The sequence below is a fragment of the Saimiri boliviensis genome, chromosome 12 (genome assembly GCF_048565385.1).
Source record: "Saimiri boliviensis isolate mSaiBol1 chromosome 12, mSaiBol1.pri, whole genome shotgun sequence".
Taxonomy (NCBI): Eukaryota; Metazoa; Chordata; class Mammalia; order Primates; family Cebidae; genus Saimiri; species Saimiri boliviensis.
In genome coordinates this window covers 107,926,990-107,948,523 of record NC_133460.1, presented here as the reverse complement: position 1 = coordinate 107,948,523, position 21,534 = coordinate 107,926,990, and the positions used below count along the sequence as shown (strand labels likewise).

The window sequence follows — 21,534 nt, the reverse complement described above, 5'->3', positions numbered from 1 at the left end:
GGGTGGGTTATTAATGAGTTTTCTGGGGAAGAGGTGGGCAATTCCCGAAACTAGGGGTTCCTCTCTTTTTAGACCATATAGGGTAACTTCCTAATGTTGCCATAGCATCTGTAAACTGCCGTGGTGCTGGTGGGGGGTCTTTAGAATGCTAATGTATTATAATTAGTGTATAATGAGCAGTGAGGACCACCAGAGGTCACTCTTGTCGCCATCTTGGTTTTTTCATTTTTGTTTATTTATTTTTTTTTACAGGGAATTTCACTCCTGTTGCCCAGACTGGAGTTCAGTATCACAATCTCTGCTTACTGCAACCTCCGTCTTCCAATTTCAAGTGATTCTCCCATATCAGCCTCCCGAGTAGCTGGGATTACAGGCACCCACCACCACACCCGCATACCTTTTGTATATGTAGTAGAGACAGGGGTTTCACCATGTTGGCCAGACTGGTCTCGAACTCTTAACCTCGTGATCCACCCGCCTCGGCCTCCTGAAGTACTGGGATTACAGGCGTAAGACATTGCGCCCAGCTGCCATCTTGGTTCTGATGGGTTTTCCCTGCTTCTTTACGGCAATTGGTTTTATTAGCAAGGTCTTTATGACCTGTGCCTTGTGCCTGCCTCCTATCTCATCCTATGACTTAGAATGCCTAACTTATTGGGAACATAACCCAGTAGGTCTCAGCTTCATTTTATCCAGCTCTTATTCAAGATGAAGTCGCTCTGGTTGAAACAACTTTGACAGGAGGAAGGGCTTCTCTTGTCCACAGAAGGAAGCAGGGATTAGCGGGCTTAGATGACTCACTGGCTCTGTCTGTGGACTCTGGGCTGGGTCCTCACTCATTTCTTACCTAAGTGCTGGGCTCCTAATAGGGTCTCAATGAAACTTTGTCCAATCAGAAAAAATGGACAAGTAAGGAAGTATTTGTTCGAAATGTGGGTGAGTGAAAGTTGTGAAGTTCTGAGACAGTTTTGGTAAAGGGACCCATATCCTTCAAAAGCCGGATTAGCCTTGAGGAAGGAAGAAAGTTGCCAAACATAGAGCTCTTTTGGACTTAGGGCTCTGAGTTTTCCTTCAATCCTTTTTAAGAACCTTGAAGGCATCATTTGTGTTTCAAAACAAAAGCGACTTTAAAGTCCTTTGAAAAGACGCCCCCGAGGTTTAGGGGGTGTTGAATGGCTCTTAGAAAACAGCATGCAAGTAAGTTATGTGTAAATGAATGCAAAATGCACGTTTTACCTTTGCTTTGAAACGTGGTGGTTTGGAAATCAAAGGGAAGGCAGTTTGCCTGAGGCATGGTCAGCCTCCACTCCCCAGAGGAAAGGGCTTGAGAAATCACTGTGGGCGTCTGGCAAAGCCTAAATGGCTTTGGCTTTGTCTGGACAAAATGCCAGTTGCACACCTACATTATTTCCCTTCCCGTAACAGTTATTTGTGATAGCATAACTGGAACATTGTTCGTGAATATTAAAAGCTGTATTTTCGGTGTTTGGGTCTATATGAGATTTGTAACTCGTTGCAAGTGGTCACAAGGGTGAAGCTTGTCTTTCAGTGAACCTTGATCAGCTTGGGTATGGCGTTTGTGACCTGTGGTTGTGGGGACACAGGCACAGGGTTAGCTCAGTTGATGGCAGATGTATGCAACACGTGCTGAGTATTCTCAAACTGTGAAAGTCTACAGAGGCAGCTGGAATCCTGTTGCAATGTGGTTTCTAATTCAGTAGATCGGGGCTGGGTCTAGCAAGCAGCCAATGCTCCTGCTCTGTGGACCACAGCTGGTGGCACAGATCTGGCCTCGCTGGCCCACATAACACAGAGTGCTCATCCCCTCACTGCCCCTCACTGCCTGTAGAGTGGCCCTGGGAGGCACTGGGGTTCAACAGACAGCTGTACCGTTCCCACATTGCTCACATGGTTCCTAGGGCTGTGGGTTCTCCACATTGGAGGCAGTGCTGAACACTGAGCAGGAAATACACCACATTTCCAGTGGCATCTTCCTGACAGAGATGTCACCAGGCTGGCTGGGGGGCTTCAAGGCAGATGGAGTGGTCCCTTCCCGGCTTCCCTCCTTCTTCTTCTTGCTCCTCCCTGTTCTCACCTTTCTTTTCTGTGTTCCTGGGTTTTGTAATTATATAAACCATACAGGCTTATAGTAATGGGGATGGGGAGTTAATTTATATGGAAGGGAATCAAGTGAAGAGCAGACATTGCCTCCCCTGAATCCCAGTTCCCAGAGGTCACCTCTGTTAACACGTTCGATTATACCCGTCAAGATGCTTCAGCTCCCGCAGCAGAAACACCAGCTTTCACTGGCTTAGCTGCAAAGGTGTTCTTTATCTTGCTCAAGATTGGGCTGTGGGGTTGGTTGATTTAATCGCTCTTGGTGTTACTGGAGTTTCTGACTTCTACTCTGGGTCATCCACACCACTGAAGTCATGCTGAGGCTAGTGCTTCCTGAGGTCAGATGGCCACTGTAGCAATTTGGCAACATGCTTCTGTATTCTTACTGCTAGGGAGAGATTGTTACTCCTCTGCATCAATGAAGTCCTTCCCTTCAATCTGGATCAATTACAGTGGCTGTGTTCTGATTGGCCAGTCGTGTTGGAGCCCTGGAGCTTGGGACTTGAGATCCTCCTAGAAGTGGGAGAAGGAGATTCCCAAACATAGGACTTCTTTTAGGAAGGAAGAAAGGGGAATGAATGCTGGGTAAGAAGCTAATAGCATCCATAGCCTTCCAGAAGTTTTCATGCATGTGTGTAGTCTTGATATTCACTCATTTATGTAGTGCTGACAGCTTGCTGGGTATATGGGTTTGTTTTATCTATGCTAGCAACAAACCATTGAGGGAGGTACCATTCTTGTCCTTGTTTATGGGTAAAAATCCAAGTTCAACACTGTGCAAGTGACTTGCCCGCTTACATACTCACACAGTATGTAAGTATAAGAGTGGAGATTTGAACCCAGGCATTCTGGCTCCATACTCTCAACCACTGAGTAATTCGGACTTCTAAGTTGCTTCTTGCAGGTTGTTTTTTTTCATCTCTGAGCCAACATTAGAAGCTAGAGATTGGGCTGCACTGTCCCTGCAGTCCCCATGTGAAACAGGTCTCTAGTAGACATGCTGTGGGAGAGAGAATGATGGAAGTGAATTCAGAACCATGTTTCTGTCCCTAGATCCTAATAACTATTATCACCGCCGGAACGAGATGACCACCACTGATGACCTGGATTTTAAGCACCACAACTATAAGGAAATGCGCCAGGTAAGACCCGGGTCACAAAGCCTCATGCCAGGAATTTGTCAAAATTAATGTGTTCATAAGCACTTAAATTTTTTTTCCAGAAATTGATTATTAGGGATCTGAATGATCATTTGGTTTGCCAAAGACACATTCAATGCTTGTCATTTCGAGATTTGGGGTTCAGGTGACCAAAGGAAGGCTTCCTGGCTGGCAGATTGTTGAAACACAGTTTGAATCCAAGTTCTTCTCATTTAATGCTCTGGGTCTTAAAAATTAATTGTGTTTTTGAGGTCTGTCATTGACTTAAGGATGTTGGTCATATGCAGAGTTGAAGAAGGAAGAGGATCTAGGATAACATAGATAATAATAATAGCATGAAATAGTCATATAGGACCAACATGACCATACATGACTGTGTTCAGCCCTCCTAATAACTTTAGAAGGGCAGGGACTGTTGTTATTGTTATTCACAGATGGGAGAACTGAGCACTGAGAGACTATAGCACTGCTTATTACTCAGATCCTCCGAGTTTCAATCTTGGTTGCATATTAAAATCACCTGGGGACATTTGTAAAGCTACTGATAATTGAGCCCCATCTCAGGCCAATTAAAGCCGAATCCTTAGAAGACAGGGACCTGGGGATCCAGATTTTTAAATCCTCTTTTTGTGATTCTGCTGTCCAGCCAGGTTTCAGAACTACTGGTTGATAGCTTCATAGCTCTTAGTATTGTTAGAAAGAAAAGATCCCCCAGATTTAATTATAGAAACCTAATAGTTCTGAGCTTTTGACAGCATTTGCATACTGAGTGCAGAAGGGGGAAGGGATAGCATGTTTATTAGGACAAGCTAAAATGGCTGTACCTATGCTAAGCATGGTGCCTATGAAATCCTGTTCTGCGCCCACCCCCAGCGTGTGCTGGAAAGCATGGGGAGGAGCTGGCAAATGAGAAATGCTCAGAGAGCTAAGAATCTGAAGAGACAGAACATGCAGAAATGTCCTTCTGAATACATTTATAGAACAAGGATTCATCAAGGGCAAATCCACATGGCTCAAAGGGAGGGCTTATAGGTGCTAAGGGAGGGGAGCAGCCATCCAGTACAAATGTGGAATGTGTTTCTGAGGTCGGAGCAATTAAGCGGAGCCCCATTCCCATGGAATGAACAAGCTTAGTTTGTCTTGATGTGATCTAACTTGAGATACTCACACATAGCTTCCAGACACCTGTCAGCACAGACTTAGAGGTGGGATGTGCTAAGAAATCTTCTTGCTGTCTTGCTCTTCAGAAATCAAGATAATGTGTTTGGACTTGAGGGCTGTGAATCATCCCTGCTGCTCTACATTTTGGGGTATTTACATGGCTCTGCTCACCATTTCATTTTATGGAGCACTGGTGTGTTAACTCCACTTTGCTCACTGGATGTCTCAGGATAGCTTCTTGAGCTCAGATGAGACAATATCAACTCAGTGCAATTAATGTCAAGGGCAATAAATCTAAATGCATTGAAAATGAGTGAATTGCACAGAGACTCCAGGTAGCTGTTATCTGTAAATAGTTGTCCTTCATGGGGACTTGGGCTTGGCGACTCTGGTCACTATTGGAGCCAAGAGGGACCTTTGGATAGTCAGTGCATTCCCCTTGAGTGACACTGGGGAACCCCTGTGAGATCCCACAGCTCAGCAGCTCTCCACTGGAAACTGTCCAGGAGAGCGCCCATCGATCCTGAAGAATGTTCAAGCCAGAAATGATTTGCCATTTGTATTCCTGGCTCCTGGGGTTGGGAAAGAAGTCAACATTTTGAGCAATTTCCCCATATGGAGTCTGCTAGGTTACTGTAGAAATCTTTCTCCCTCAGGAAAAAATTGTTCATTTTCCCTACTATTGAAAGAGACATTTACAACAAACAAAAAAAAAAAAATGAGAAACAGAAGCAGGAAGCAAGAAGTGAAAATAGAAAACCTTACTGCATTGGAGGAGGAAGATAATGAGGGGACATGTGACTCTTCTGTGCAGAGAGCACGGACTTATGAGACACCTTTCCAGGCAGAGGGGAGCTGCAGGTAGTTGAGGTGGAGAAGAGAGGAAGAGAGGAAGGAGAAAGTGCTGACATTGGCACTATAAGGTGGGGAAAGGGAATTGTTCCAAGAGAATGCTGAAGGCCTTTATAGCCTGTGTTGCAATTCAGACTTGCATAGTTGCCGGTTTACATATACATCACCTTTCTCCCTCACTTGGGACAACGAGGGAAGAGACCCTGTCGTTTATATCATCCATAATGTGCACTTGGTCAATGTGTATATTCGAGGCTGTCGCAGTCATGGGGAATGGGAGGGAGAAGGGAGCCATCTACTTGGCCATGGTTTGGGAGGCTTTGGTTGCAGAGGAGGTCAGCTGTCATCCAAGGTGAGCTGCTGGACGCCGTCAGGCAGGGGTGGAGGCAGGGTTCTCTGAACAGAGAGGGAAGCAAGAGTAAAGGCATGGGGTCAGAGCTGAGAGGTGTGTTCTGTGACAATTTGCAGGCAGCTGAGAAGAGGCTGGTCCTGAGTGCCAAGAGGGGCTTTTATCCAGAGGCAGGGGTCCGTGGAGGTTCTTTGGTGTGCAGAGCTGTGTTTCTGGAAGTTGTAAGGAGGGCAGGCCCCTGGGCCTGAAGGAGGATGAGAGGAGAGGCATTTCTGAAGCAGGCTGCCCAGTGGTGGTCACCTGCTGGAGTGAGTTGGGGAGAAAAAGGGGCCTGGTGTGCTTCTGTGGAGAAAAGGAAGAAGTGATTTTGAGGACAAGGATAATGACCTACTTTGGTTTGGGTAGTGTTGTCAGGTCCCAAATGCCCAGGAAGTACTGGCTGACAGCCCACGTGCAGACAGTGTGATGCGGGTAGAAAAAAGTAACATGGCAGACACCGTCCGGAAGGGAGCCATCTAATGACATTGATTTCCAAGGCAGCTAAGGATGGCCAGGGACACCAGCCTATGGGGACCGCGACTGACACACTCACTTACTCCATGCTCAGCCTGATACTGTGGGGGCAGGAGGCCAGGGTGGAGGAGAAAGCCTGCAGATCCAGACACGCCTAACTCCATCCCTTCCCTCTTCCTTCCTTCTGGAATTTCTTTTCCATTGGGCCAGGTGTAGTGTGTGTTTCTCAAGCAAATGAGGAAAGATGACAGAAGAGAACTTTCCTCTTCTCCACTCTCCTTTTTTTTTTTTTTTTTTTTTTTTTTTTTTTTTTTTTAAATACTTGCATCCACTGGATAAACAATATTGTGCCAGCATCAAATGCAAACCAAAAGCCGAAAGACAAATCCTCCACAAGCCCACTACTCTAAAAAAAAAAAAAACAGCAGTTTTCATGTTCTCCCCATTTCCATCTGGTGTTTGAACTTCTGTATTCACAGAATTCCTACGGTTTTGATCAGAGGATAGTTACGTCTTGGCCCTGTGTTTCTCAGCGAATATTGGATCATTAGCGATTTTCCGTGCTGTCTTCATAATTGTGATTGTGAGGTTGCAGAATGTTCTGGTGAGTGGATGCATCATACTTTTCTCAGCTTCTTTCCTGCTCTGGAACAATTGGATATCTCCCAATTCATAACTTTTCATGAATACTGACAAAGTATGAAACATGCCACAAGTGTCATTGTGCATAACATTTTACCGTCTTTATGAATACTTTCCTTCTGATATTTTGCCACAAATTGAGGCCCTTGATTCTATCTCCTTCAGTAGAGAGAGAAGCAGCAGAGCCTGGAATTCAGTAGACACCAGGATGCCAAGTTTATTTCCATCTCAGAGTTGGGAAAACCGTCTTGAAGAGACCAAGAGTCTTACAAACCCTGGTACTTTCTAAGATGATGTTTCTTAACATTCTTTTCATGACTACCTTTCTAGGGAGACTTCTTAGACTTCTTTTCTTAATCATCCTCCCCACATTATATTAAATATTAAGAAATAGGATTTTGCCAGATAGGGTTGAGCTTTGGAGGACCACAAAGCATTGTAATACCTAAGACTTTTTAGCCACAATTTTCAGTCTCTTGGGGTGAAGTCATCTCTTTTGAGAATGCATGCTCTAAGGCCATAGTGAAAATTCTATTTTTTACTCTGCCTGAAGTCATCAAGACCCAAACATTTACCACAAAGACTCAGACTCCAAAAAACCATCTTTGACCCTTTTCAAGACGAATTGTATTTCCTTACAAGAATTAATTATGTTTAAATGGGAAACTCCATTACTGGGGATGTTCATGGTTGCCTTGCTAAGAAGAGCAGAGTGGGCCACCACGGATGCCTTTGATGGTGCTGGTAGCCACTGGAGAGGTGCTTCCTGGCATTGCAAAAGGCCACTGTGCAGAGAGAATTGTAAAGAAACTTCGTTGAGAAGAAGATTCTTCAAAGGTCTATGGTCTCATGGGAAAGATGCTTGTGATACCATGGCACAGTGGCATGTACTTTGTTTGTTATTGTGCCATTGGTAGGAAAGCATGGCTGGCATGGATGTATGGTGATTGTGGGTAGAGGATAAGAAGGTGATTCTGGTGACTCATGGCCCAAGCATCTTCCCATGCCATAGCTACGTGTGCATATCAAGGGGAGATGATCTTTGTCTTCTTCCAGTGTCAAGGTTGTGATCTCTCCTACTGACAGCACATTTCTCCTGCAGCTAATTGAAAGGGGGCGGGGTAACAGTGAAGAAAGCCAGCTGAGCTGAATGCATACATTCATTGCCTAGTTCGGGATGAGCCACCTGGCTTTCTATCTGTAGAGCTAGTCACTGATCTGATTGCATGACGGTGAATTACCTGCCAGTTAGGATTTGCTAAGGTCGATGCTGTTGGCTGAGAATGACTGCATCAGCAGGGACTAGTTCATGGAGTCTCAAAGGAGATGGCAAGTGTGCCATGGCCATCAGAATGGTCACAGTGTACAGCAAATAGAGATGCACTAGTTCTGATTTCTCTGCTATACCTTCATGGACAGATAGGGTATGGGAAGAACCCTGAGAGTCCAAAGTCCTGGCGTCACCTGCTACCAGCTGGGTGATCCAGGGCAAATCACTCGATGTCCTTCTGGGCCTCAGTCTCCAAGTCTGTAGAATGAGAACCATCTCCTCTGTCTTTTCTACTTTACCCATTGGTCATGATGGTGAGACTTAGCAGAAAAACCGAACGTATTCTTACTATTGTTGTTAACACAATTGGTGACATTATTACTGTGTCTTTTATTAAAACATAGTGCTAGTCGTGGTGGCTCCCTGCTGTCTCTGAAGTGTTTGTCTTCGTGGTGTTGGCTGTGGAAGCTACATGTCCTTTGCACATTGCTTCTCCATTTGTGATAGATTTCTGTTGTAGCCTTCTTGGGAACAAGAGTCTTTGTAGCCAGCTTTCTCTCACCTAAATATTGTGACACAGAGTGAGTTATCATAAAGTGAAGCCTGCTTTAACCCCTGGAGCAGTAAGAGAGTTAGACCCTGAATTCTCAGTCAAGGCTGCACCTGACGCCTCTTGCAGGCACGTCATAAAAGCCAAGCTATAGCAGCAGTAAATCTTTCCACTCCTCTAGAAATGCTCCTTGATGCTCATTAAGCCACTCTTCCCAGTCATTACAGAATGTAGTGTTGTGAAAGGCATATGAAGCACACAGCCATATAACTCCACCATCTCATAAATTCTACATAATAACAATTTTCCAGTTCTAATAGATTTCAACCCACCATAAAATTTGCAACAGATTTGTTTATCTACACTTTACAAGGACATTTTATGGATAATTCTGTTGATCCGATTTTTTGGCAGCTTGCTAGAATGCATTCAGGTCTGTGCTGCCCTGCTGTGGGCTATGCCCTTCCTCTGTTCTCCACCAACTCAGTTCCAGCTCAGCTTTCAGAATGCTATGCCCCCGACAATAGGCACCTGCCCACCAGCCACCCTGGCCAGGATGGAATTCCTGTCTGTTTCTGTAGCACCTGAGCTTCCTTGCTGGTCTCTAACACACTGTCATGAAACTGTCCCTAGAACCCTCTGGCCCCTACTGCATGGTCTGGTGCCGGGCTCAATAAAGAGACATCCTTTGAATCAGATGTCACTTGGGGATTGAGAAACAAATTTAACCTAGCAAATTACGGCTACTTGTAGTGAACTCACAGGTACTGGTTCAGTGATGTGAGGCAAGGCAGCCTCTAGGGAGAGGGTGTTTCTGGCCTTTGGCCGTTGGGGCAGCCTTTTATTCCGTGACTTGCAGAGCCCTCGGTACCTCCTTTGGACTCTGATCTCATTCTCCCAGACCTCAGCTATCAGTTTGACAAGCTGACTAAAATGCAAACGGAAAACAGCATATATTTATTTCACTTCCTTGCTGAAGCCTGCTATTCCTACCATTTAACCCCATGATTCCTGTTGTCATGGTGACCTAATGCTCTCCTTACTTAGCGGCAATAAACTGAGTCATTGCATGCCTCTTATTGGCTGTGTGCTGCAGGCTCCAGGAGGGAAGGAATAGCATTCGTTCAACCCAACAATGTAGATGCTCATTAAATTATGAAGAAAGTTGATATTAAGATATAATTATTTGGTCAGGCATGAAAGATAAAGGGCTGAGTCTGTCTCTTCAGTGATCTGCAGTATAGTGAGTGGGCAATAAGAAAACAGGAAATCACAGTGAAAAGTAATAACCACCACTGAAGGAGGTGAGAACCACAACCAGGGAGGTGAGTACCACAACCAAGAAAGTGATAACTACAATCAGGGAAGTGATAACTACAACCGGAGAGGTGATAACTGCAAGAGAGGTGATGATAACCACATCAGGGAAAGTGATAACCACAACCAGGGGAATGATTACCACAACGAGGGAGGTGATGACCACAACCAGGGAGGTGATGACCACAACTAGGGAAGTGATAACCACAATGAGGGAGATGAGGGTGGTGACGATCATAACTAAGGAGGTGGTGACCACAAGAAGAGAGGTAAGAACCACAACCAGGGAAGTGGTAACCACAACCAGGAAGTTGATAACCACAATGAGGGAGGTGGTAACCATAACCAGGGAAATGGTGACCAGAAGATAGGAGATGGTGACCACAACAAAAGAGGTAAGAACCACCACCAGGGAGGTGATAACCACAACCAGGGAAGTGATAACCACAACAAAGGAGGTGATGACCACAACCAGGGAAGTGATAAACGTAATGAAGGAGGTGATGCCCACAACTATAGAGGTGATAACCACAGCCAGGGAGGTGATAATTACAACCAGGGAAGTGATAACCATGACAAGGGAGGTGATGACCACAATTAGGGAGGTGAGAACCACAACAGTGAAGGTGAGAACCACAATCAGGATGGTGATAGCCATGGCAATGGAGGTGATGATCACAACCAGGGAAGTGATAACCACAATGAAGGAGGTGATGATCACAACCAGAAAGGTGATAACTACAACCAGGGAGATGATAGCCACAATCAGGGAAGATGTCACCATAACCAGGGAGGTGATAATCACAACCAAGGTGATAGACACAACCAGGGAGGTAATAGTCATAACTAAGGAAGGTGTGTTAGCTCATTCTCATGCTGCTGTGAAGAAATATCTGAGACTGGGTCGTTTATAAAGAAAAGAGTTTTAATGGACTCAGAGTTCTGCGTGGCTGGGGAGGCCTCAGGAAACTTACCATAATGGCAGAAGGCACCTCTTCACAGGGCAGCAGGAGAGAGAATGAGTGCTGAGTGAAGGGGGAGGCCCCTTACAAAACCATCAGATCTCGTGAGAACTCACTATCATGAGAACAGAATGAGGGAAATCACCCCCATGATTCAGTTACCTCTCACTGGGTCCCTTTCATGACACATAGGGATTATGGGAACTACAATTCAAGATGAGTTTTTTTTGTGGGGTGGAGGGGGGCACAGCCAAACTCTATCAGCAAATATCTCAGTCCATTCATGCTAAAATACTGTAAACTGAGTAGCTTATAAATAACAGAAATCTATTCAGAGTTCTGGAGGCTGGAATGTCCAATATTGAGGCTTTGGCAGATCTATGGTCTGGTGAGGGCTCACTCTGGCTCACAAAGGCACTGTCGTGCTTCATCCTCACGTGGTAGATGGGCAACAAGCTCCCTTGGGCCTCTTTTGTAAGAACACTAATCACTTCCTGGAGGGCCCAGCCTTTCATGCATTAGGGATTAGGTTTCAGCCTATGGATTTTGGGGGACACAAACATTTGGAGGATAACAAGAGGTGATAGCCACAACAAAAATGGTGCTGAATGTACAGGGCCAGGTGGGGGCAATGGCCAGGAGTTTCTTCCTAGAGGGGGTGATGATAGAGCAGTTGCTGGAAGGAAATAGGCATTATCCAAGGGAGAGGGATATAGGAGGGTGTTCTGGGCAGAGGCGTTAGCAGCTGGGATGTGTGGAATGTGGGGGTGCTTGGGGGGCTGTGGAGGAAAGCAAGAGGTATCTATCTTCTCAGGAGCTCTGTCCTTTTAGAGCATTGCCATCAATGCTTAGAGCCTTTAATTTATTTTGTTTTTCAGTTGATGAAAGTTGTAAATGAAATGTGTCCCAATATCACCAGAATTTACAACATTGGAAAAAGCCACCAGGGCCTGAAGCTGTATGCTGTGGAGATCTCTGATCACCCTGGAGAGCATGAAGTTGGTGAGAAGGGCCTCTCTGGGATGCTTGGCCCCTTCATCTTTGGTACCCATGTAAATAGTTAGGAGACTGTTCACCCTATGAGAAGATTCACGCCACAGGGCATCAGCTGTTCACACCTCAGCTCTCTCATGTAGACAGATTCTGTGCAGGTTGGTTCTGTGAACCACTCATCTTATGATATGAACTATAGACTTATTTACACTGGAAATATCCATCTTTTCTCCAAATGGAGCATATTTCATTCTCCGTTCACCTCTGATACCAACCACAATAGCCAAAGAAGAAAGTGGCTGAGGTGGACAGGACAGAATTTCCTCCTTCAGGATTCCCTGATCGTTAATGACTCAAATTAGAGCAGCTTCTCCCCCTTCTTAAAAAAACTCAATTCTACTCTTAGGTATTTCCTGTTTTCAGCCATTTCCCATTCAGTCGCTCCCCAACCTGCCCCTCTACAGGTCGGATGGGCTTCTCTGATTTTCTTTTTGGTAAATCTGGGAGCTCTTTAGAAATCTGCTGATATTTAGGTGCAAAGATTTGTCCGATTTACTCAACTTTAACATTCATCAAGGTCTCAGGAGTTCCTCTCACGAGTTTATTTTCTTTTTTTTTTCTTTTTTTATTGCATTTTAGGTTTTGGGGTACATGTGATGAACATGCAAGATTGTTGCATAGGTACACACTTGGCAGTGTGGTTTGCTGCCTTCCATCCCCTCACCTGTATCTGTCATTTCAAACTTTATCTGCTGGTAAAATCACATTTCCTTGCAAGTAGCAGCTTCGCCAGTGAGGAAAGGAGATGTGTTGTCAGCTGGTGCCCAGCACTAAGACCTGCCAGGCCTTAGTCCCTTCTGGCTGCTATAACAAAATTTAAGAGATTGGGGAATTTCTAAACCACAGAACTTTATTGCTCACAGTTCTGGAGGCTGGGAGGTTCAAAGTCAAGGCACGGGGAGATTCAGTGCCTATTGACGGTTGTTTCTCTTCAGACCCCTTCTTGTCTTACATGGCAGGGGCAGAAGGTCAAAAGTGCCTGGCTAGTTCTCTGGAGCCCTTTTATAAGAGCAGTAATCTCTTCATCACCTCCTGAAGGCACTACCTCTTTTATTTTTTTCTTTTTTTGAGACAAGTTCTCACTCCATCTCCCAGGCTGGAGTGCAATGCCACAATCTTGGCTCATTACAAACTCTGCCTTTCAGGCTCAATCCTCCCACCTCAGCCTCCCGAGTAGCTGGGATTACAGGTGTGCATCACCATGCCCAGATAACTTTTTTTTTTTTGGTAGAGTCAAGGTTTCGCCATGTTGCCCAGGCTGGTCTCGAACCCCTGTACTCAAGCCGTCTTCCCACCTTGGCCTCCCAAAGTGCTGGGATTATAAATGTGAGCCACTGCACTCAGCTGGCTCCTTCTCTGAATACTCACACTGGATTTTAAGTTCCAACATATGAATTTTGGGGGGACATATATGTTAAGCCATAGCACCCTAAGATTTCAAAAGCTGAGCTTTGAAAGAGAATATACCTAAAGAAAGCCCCACTCTACACTGTGTCACTGCTGATTTGCCCTGATGGACTAGTTTCTGCTTATATTCATTTGTCTTTGTTAAACTTAATAGGAAGTTATTTTAAGAAAAATAATTACATCCCAAAAGAGAGGACTGATTGAGACGGCTTGTGCTCAATTTGTAAATGTTAAGCTGGAAGCACTGTTACTTGATCTGTTCTTGGTAAATAAGAATGGACATTATTACCCTGTGACAGGTGTCACGTCACAGGTGTAATAATGTCAGGTGTAGATTTTTCTACACCTTTTCTTACATACCTGACTCTCTGGGAATAAGACAGTTGTCCTGATGCCATTTTAGAGGTTGATTTGAAAGAACAAATAGGGCTAAAATGGTAAGCTTATATTATTCAAGACTTTCCCCTCTAACACAATGCGATAACCACCGTTTGGCCCTAAGTGTTTCAACATGAACCTGTGCTTCTGTCTTTGATAAAGGTGAGCCTGAGTTCCACTACATCGCGGGGGCCCACGGAAATGAGGTGCTGGGCCGGGAGCTGCTGCTGCTGCTGGTGCAGTTTCTGTGCCAGGAATACTTGGCCCGGAATGCACGCATCGTCCGCCTGGTGGAGGAGACGCGGATTCACATCCTCCCCTCGCTCAACCCCGATGGTTACGAGAAGGCGTACGAAGGGGTAATAGCCCTGGCCCATCTCACCCAGTGTGACATGGGCAGCCAGGCCCCCGCTCCGGAGTGTGCCCGGCCCTAGGGTTATGCAAAATTCCACCTTACGAGCTTTATTCATTTATTTCTTTTTGAGTCAGAGTCTCCCTCTGTTGCCCAGGCTGGAGTACAGTGGCACGATCTCAGCTTACTATAAACTCTACCTCCTGGGTTCAAGTGAGTCTCCTGCCTCAGCCTCCTGAGTAGCTGGGATTATAGGTGCCTGCCACCGTGCCCAGCTAATTTTTGTATTTTTAGTAGAGAGGAGGTTGGCCAGGCTGGTCTTGAACTCCTGACCTCAGGTAATCTGCCAACCTTGGCTTCCCAAAGTGCTGGGATTACAGGCATGAGCCACCGTGCCTGGCCACAGGAGTTTTATTTTTCAGTGTCTTTGCTGAGGCAGGGAAGCTCACAAGGTTTATCAAAGGTGCAAAGCGGGCATTGAAAATGATGGTGGCCTTGAGAGGTGGACATGCTGACGAATGGGAGGAAGTGAAGATGAACAGCAATATTGCTATATATACAATGATAGTGGAGTCCAACAGTAACACTTTATGTTGGCTGAGCACTTAATCATGGCATGTGTTAGCCTTGATTATTACCTTTAATTTTCTCATCAGTCCTCTGAGGATAGTTGTTTTATTATTATGATATATTTTTTATATTTTATTTTCTTAATGATATAGAATGTATATATAGGTTATAGGTATGCATAGAATATGCATAGGTACAGAATTAGGTATAAAGAGAACATAGAGTATAGTTAGTATTATGTTGTGTTGTGTATCAATAGTGATATATCACAATACCTGGGATTAAAATGGAAAATTATATTAAAACAATGGTACTTATCAAATGCAAACTTTACAGTACAGAAATGTGGTTGCATTTATTAGTGCAGATATAGTCAGTTAGGAATTTGCATTCCTAAATACTGAGCTAGAATCATGGGCAGGCTGGGAGAATGCATTACCATGATGGCCGTTGATATTGCAGTGATGAGTTCATTGCTACTCAGAGGTTCAGCTGGCCAGTATAGAAGACAAGAAGGTGGGGGTGGAAGAAGGAACCTAATGCTTTTTAAGCACTTCCATGTGGCAGGAGTGGTTCTCTGCATTCCCTCTTTGGAATCATTGGCTGAACTATCATCCACCATATATTAATAGGAGGTTTTTCAATATTCTCCTTTAGATGCCATCTTTGGGTCAAAGGGCATCCAGAGGCTTAGAGACACTCCCTAAGGGGAAGCGGAGATGGAGGCATCTCGTATGGTGGAGGGTCCGGGCTGTCCTGCAGCCTGTGCATTCTTCACTCTCTGACTTGTCTCCAGGGCTCGGAGCTGGGAGGCTGGTCCCTGGGACGCTGGACCCACGATGGAATTGACATCAACAACAACTTTCCTGATTTAAACACACTGCTCTGGGAGGCAGAGGACCGACAGAACATCCCCAGGAAAGTTCCCAATCACTATATTGCAATCCCTGAATGGTTTCTGTCAGAAAATGCCACGGTGAGTCAAAATACCCCTCATCTGTAAAGCAGCAAAAGGCCAGGCTTAACCCCCATTGATATTTGCAGGGGATATGACATTTAAGAAAGAAACAAAACCATTTTTTTCTTTCATGTTTTCTCTAAAAGCAGGGAAATGTGCTAGGTAATAACTACCTTTTAGGTGGATATTTGGGGAGATTCTTCATAGAAGAGAAATCATTTAATTGTATCTATCTGTCTGTCTGTCTCTCTCTTTCTCTTTTATCCTTTCCTTTTCTCTTGCTTTGTGGCCAGGCTGGAGTGCAGTGGCATGCTCTCAGCTCACTGCAACCTCTACCTCCGAGACTTAAGCAATTCTTCTGCCTCAGCCTCCTGAGTAACTGGACCTACAGGTGCTCACCATCCTGCCTGGCTAATTTTTGTATTTTTAGGAGAGATGGGATTTCACCATGTTGGCCAGGATGGTCTCAATCTCCTGACCTCGTGATCTGCCCACCTTGGCCTCCCAAGTGCTGGGATTACAGGCATGAGCCACAGCAACTGGCCTTAATTAAATTTCTTAACAAGCACATGGAGCTTCAAAACCAAAACAATCTCTCCTGAATTTCATGTTTCTTACTACCTTTATTATCTTTCTCACTGTTGGTTACATTACTAAGAAATTATCCTTAGCTGTCACTGATTGCTTGATATATCTTATTTTTATTTTAGTACATCCCCTTGGGTTTACTACATGTGGTGTTTCTTTGGAAAGAAAAGTCAAATTAGATGAGAAGTATTTCCCAAATTTCTTAGGTCTTGTTTCACAAAGAGTATATTGTAGAAGAATTAATTCTCCCACACCTCTTACTGTCTTTCCTGGCCATCATAGTTGACCTTCTTACCCTTACTTTTTTATCGTAAACATCCTTCAAGAGTTCTGCCTTTATTACTATGTAAGTTAGTGTTAGGCTGCAGCAATAGAAAAATCAAAATAGTGCCTTAACAAGGTAGAAGTTTCGTTCTTTCTTCACATAAAAGTACCTTGGAAGTGAACAATACCGCCAAGTAGAAACCTGGTAATCATCAGAAACCCAGGATTCATCTCTCTTTCTGTCTCTACCATGTCAACATGTGATACTCATCTTCAAGATCATAATCCAGGGTGGCAGCTGGTGCCCTAGATGTCAAGTCTGTGAAGGAACAGAAGAGAAAGGGCTTGGGGAAAAAAAAGTTCTCTCAGATAATTCAATTTCCTATAAGCAGTTCTACATAATAATTCTGCTGAACTCTCCTTGGCCAGAACTCAGTTGCACATGGTATCAACCACTGCAAGAAAGACTGGGAAATGCTATATTTTAGACAAGCATATTGCAAACTTTCAGAACAAAACAAACCACGATTGGACTTCTCTTATTGTGGATTCAAGGGAGCTGAATAGAGGACAGGAGCTCTCCCTTGGCATTCTAGCCCCCAGCACAGCACATGTGGGTGCCACTTACTGGAGGAGGAGCAGCAGGGTGGGCTCCTTTAGTGGCTCACAGTACAGAGTCATCCAGGCCCTCATGAAGTGAGCAGTGGGGTGATGAAGACAGACAGCGGCAGTGCTACTTGGTTCAGCTAGGATATCCAAGGGTGCTGATGAGAGAAGGAGAATGGGGGAGGCCCCTGAGTTTTCTGTGTGCTAAATCTGCTCTCATGTTTCCCACAGAACCTGTTTTCATTTGTTGTTGTTGTTCATTTGTTTGTTTTTCCACCTAACATCCTAATGACACCTGGCAAAGTTGAGAATTCAAGCTATGTTATACTTTGGAAACACTTAGATCCAAATTGGAATTTTGTTGCCAGCTTTCTTAGCCACTAGGCTCTAAGAGCTAAGTAATTCTTTTAGCAGAACTGTACAGAGTCTCTGGATGTTCAGTCTTTGCTTTTAGACTAGAATTTAGTTTTTTGAGCTGGTCTAGAACTACAAGGAGAATTACACAATTCTATTATCACCAATACTTTTCTCAGTTGCGGACAGATTAGACAGATAAGAAATCAGCAAAGATAAAGATTTGAATGCCAAGGCTAACAGGCTTGACATTAGGGACCTATAAGAATTCTATAACCAACGATTAGAGAATATTCTTCTCAATAATCCTGTAACATTTTTAAAAATTGCTGATAAACTGGGCTTATAAGGGAAATCTCAACAAATTTCAGAGAATAGATGTCAGACAGACTTTGGCGTAGTCTCACAACCATACGATTAAACTAGAAGACTAATAGGATTTATGAAATCCTAGTAATAGGATTAATGAAAACATTATGTATTGAGAAAATAAAAAAACTTCTAAAGAATAGGTCAAAGAAAAAAATACTGGCAACTAAAAAATAATTAGAACTGAATAATAATGAAAATATTACATATTAAAATTTGTGGATTACAGCAAAAAATAGCACTTTAGGGAAATTTATAACTTTATTATATTGCAAAGGAAGGAGGAAAGTTAACTAATTTAAGAAGCTAGCAAAATAAATAAATAACAGAAGAAACCCAAAGAAAGAGATTAATTTAAAAACAAGGGTATTGGGAGGCTGAGGCAGGTGAATTACTTGAGGTCAGGAGTTCAAGACTAGCCTGGCCAACATGGTAAAACCCTGTTCCTACTAAGAATGCAAAAATTAGCCAGGCGTGGTGATGTACAACTGTGGTCCTAGCTACTTGTGAGGCTGAGGAAGGAGGATCACGTGAACCTGGGAGATGGTGGTTGCAGTGAGCCAAGATTATGCCACTGCAGTCCAATCTAGGTGACAGAGTAAGATTCTGTCTCAAAAATAAAATAAAATAAATAAAAAGCAAGGGCAAAATCAATGAAACGATAGAAAGCAAAGAAATAATATGAAGTGATTTGTCTATAGAAAGGTCTGTATGATAAAATTTAACAATTACAATAATATCTCATAAAAATTTTGAATATAGCTTTCAGTGTGAGGAAGACTATTTTAGGTAAGAAACAAATAGCATTAATTATAAAAGATTAACAAATTTGACTACGTGGAAATAAAAAAGTCTGTTCATCAAAAGATTTGAAAAACTGTAATAAGCTAAAAATTGGAAGAAGTTATTTGTAAATTATATGACTGAGAAAATGGGAAATTTAAAATATGAAGCATAATAAATAATACAAATATGAACAATTCGGTAGAAAAACGACAAAAGATAAGAAGAGGCAATTCATAGAGGAGGAAACAGAGTTGTAAACATTCTGCCTCACTAGTATGAAGGAAACACAGAACGTTCTGCCTCACTAGTATGAAGGAAACACAGATGAGAGAATATTATATATCCATTGTTTGGCAAAAGAAAACAGTGCTCAGTGTTGGAGGGAATACAGGACCGTGGATCTCTTATGCATTGTGGATGAGTATCCATTGGCATAATGATTTTGGAAAATAATTTGGTTACCTTGTAAAGTAAAATATTTCTGTATCCTATGCCTTTGTAGTTCCATTTCGGGTGATACATGCAAGATATATTCCAACACATATGTACCAGTTCAAGAAAGTTCAAAGCCATACTGTTCATTATAGCAAAAGATTGAAAATTACCAATGCCCATCATCTAAGAATAGGAATTAATACATTAAATGACATCTTCATATTGAAGTGAAAAAAGCCTGACAATAGCTTTATTCAACCACAGGATGAATCTGGGAAACACAAAATTGAGGGGAAGGAAAGAAAAAATTGCAGAAGGCAACCAGCTGTATAGTTGTGCCCCTCCGCCTCTGCCATTTTTTTTTTTTTTTTAGATCAAAAGCAAATAAAACCAAGTATTTTCATGTATACACATATGGGATAAAACAAAAGAGAGAGAATGAGAATCACATCACTTAGGATCCAGTGGCTGCCTCCAAGTGGGCGGCAGGAGGGTGGATAGGTCGGATGGTGTAGGCACACAGAACAGAAATTGTTAGTGAGGTTTGGGGTTGGATGATGGGTTCACGGGTGTTTTTCATGTGGAAATAAATAGCAGAAGGGGACCAAGCACAGAGCAACAGTGATACTGCGTGATGAACTAAGTTCTCTCATTAGTCCAATCCACGGCCCCTGATGTGTTTAAACAAAAACAACAAAACTTAGTGAATCCCACGTCCATTTCATCCCTTACTCAATTTCCTATACTGCATGGTGAAATGATTTCCAATGTCTATTCTTTGTCATCGTCAATTTTATCTTATTGAGATTATCGTCACAGGGATTAGCAATTTATGATAAATACTTGTTTCACTGATCAATGTTTGACCATATCAAACTTTCAGATTTTAGCCTTTAACCTTTCTTTTCTCCTTTTTTTCTTTTCTTTCTTTCCTTTCTTCATCTTTTTCTCCTTCCTTCCTTCCTTCCTTCCTTCCTTCCTTCTTTTCTTTCTTTCTTTCTTTTCTTTATTCTTTCTCTCTCTTTCTCTCTCTCTTTCCTTCCTCCTCTCTCTCTCTCTCTCTCTCTCTCTCTCTCTCTCTCTCTCTCTCTCATTTTATTATTAAACAATGTCAAACATTGAGAATTAGGGAGGAAGCTGGCCAGGATTGCCAGGGACCCATCTCCGCTCTGACACCGGTTCCTGTTTCATCCACATCTTCACTCACTTTCTCCTCCTCCCCCAGATTACTGAAGCCAAATTCAGGCATCATAGCATTTCCTTTGTAAAGATTTCAGTCTATGTTTCTAAAAAGAAAGGCACTCTTTTACAACCATAAGGTGTTACCATTATTATATCAAAATAAATTGTTCCTTAATATTGCCAAGTATCTTGTCAGTGTTCACATTTCCTCTGCTATCATTCCCCCCCCCCCAAAGGTTGTTTAAATCAAGATCCAAAAAAAGCCCATTTGTTCTGACTGGTTTAGGAGTCTTTCTAAGTCTCCTTTACATTTTCCCAGAATTGATTTTGAAATTCTAAACTTTCCTAAGATGATTCCATAAAAGCACTGCTTTTTTGACTATGTCCCTGTAGGACAGCTGGGGAGAGAAAGCAGCTCCCCGCTCATTTAACTTGTCCATTTGGAACGTTCACAGGTGGCTGCCGAGACCAGAGCAGTCATAGCCTGGATGGAAAAAATCCCTTTTGTGCTGGGCGGCAACCTGCAGGGCGGGGAGCTGGTGGTGGCGTACCCCTACGACCTGGTGCGGTCCCCCTGGAAGACGCAGGAACACACCCCCACCCCCGATGACCACGTGTTCCGCTGGCTGGCCTACTCCTACGCCTCCACGCACCGTCTCATGACCGACGCCCGGAGGAGGGTGTGCCACACGGAGGACTTCCAGAAGGAGGAGGGCACCGTCAATGGGGCCTCCTGGCACACCGTCGCCGGAAGTAAGCCTCCATGGGGAGAGAGTGGGGAGGACGCTGCAGGGGCCTCCTCCCGGCCTCCTGGTGTCATGACTGTCCCGAAGTGGCAGCTGCCACGGTGCAGCACGTAGGACGCGACAGCACTTTCCAAAGCGCCGCACTCAGGCCCTCCTTCCATCCCGGCCTCAGTCTCATTTTCCAGCGCGCAAAGGAGGTAACTGGGGCTGGAGACCCAAACCTGTGAGACAGGAAGAAAGGCACAGGGCTGGGTTCTCTGACTCCGTGTCCTGAGCTTCGCTTCCGAGCTACTCAGATTTGGTAGGGTTAGAGATGCATAAAATTAGGCTGAATGGCAATATTTGACTTAAAAAAAAAAACCACCACCACCACCCAGTGAAGGGGTGGAGAGCGTGCTGGTGCTGGCGCTGGAGCCTGCGATTTTCTTGTCTGATCTGTAAGAGCTGTTTTGTTGTTGTTGTTGTTGTTGTTGTTTGTTTGTTTGTTTTTTGAGACGAGAGTTTTGCTCTTGTTGCCCAAGACTGGAGTGCAATGGTGCAATCTCTGCTCATTGCAACCTCCTCCTCCTGGGTTCAAGTGATTCTCCTGCCT

General features: G+C 43.9%; 1 protein-coding gene across 1 annotated transcript in view; it reads left to right on the top strand.

The window, feature by feature from the left end:
• Positions 1 to 21,534, top strand: part of CPXM2 (carboxypeptidase X, M14 family member 2) — a 153,747-nt gene that overhangs the window by 116,913 nt on the left and 15,300 nt on the right. Inside the window, exons 7-11 of the mRNA XM_003922120.3 lie at positions 3,172 to 3,260; positions 11,773 to 11,896; positions 13,895 to 14,091; positions 15,451 to 15,630; positions 20,652 to 20,949. Of these exons, the coding sequence (XP_003922169.2) occupies positions 3,172 to 3,260; positions 11,773 to 11,896; positions 13,895 to 14,091; positions 15,451 to 15,630; positions 20,652 to 20,949 (888 nt within the window). The remainder of the gene's footprint in view (positions 1 to 3,171; positions 3,261 to 11,772; positions 11,897 to 13,894; positions 14,092 to 15,450; positions 15,631 to 20,651; positions 20,950 to 21,534) is intronic.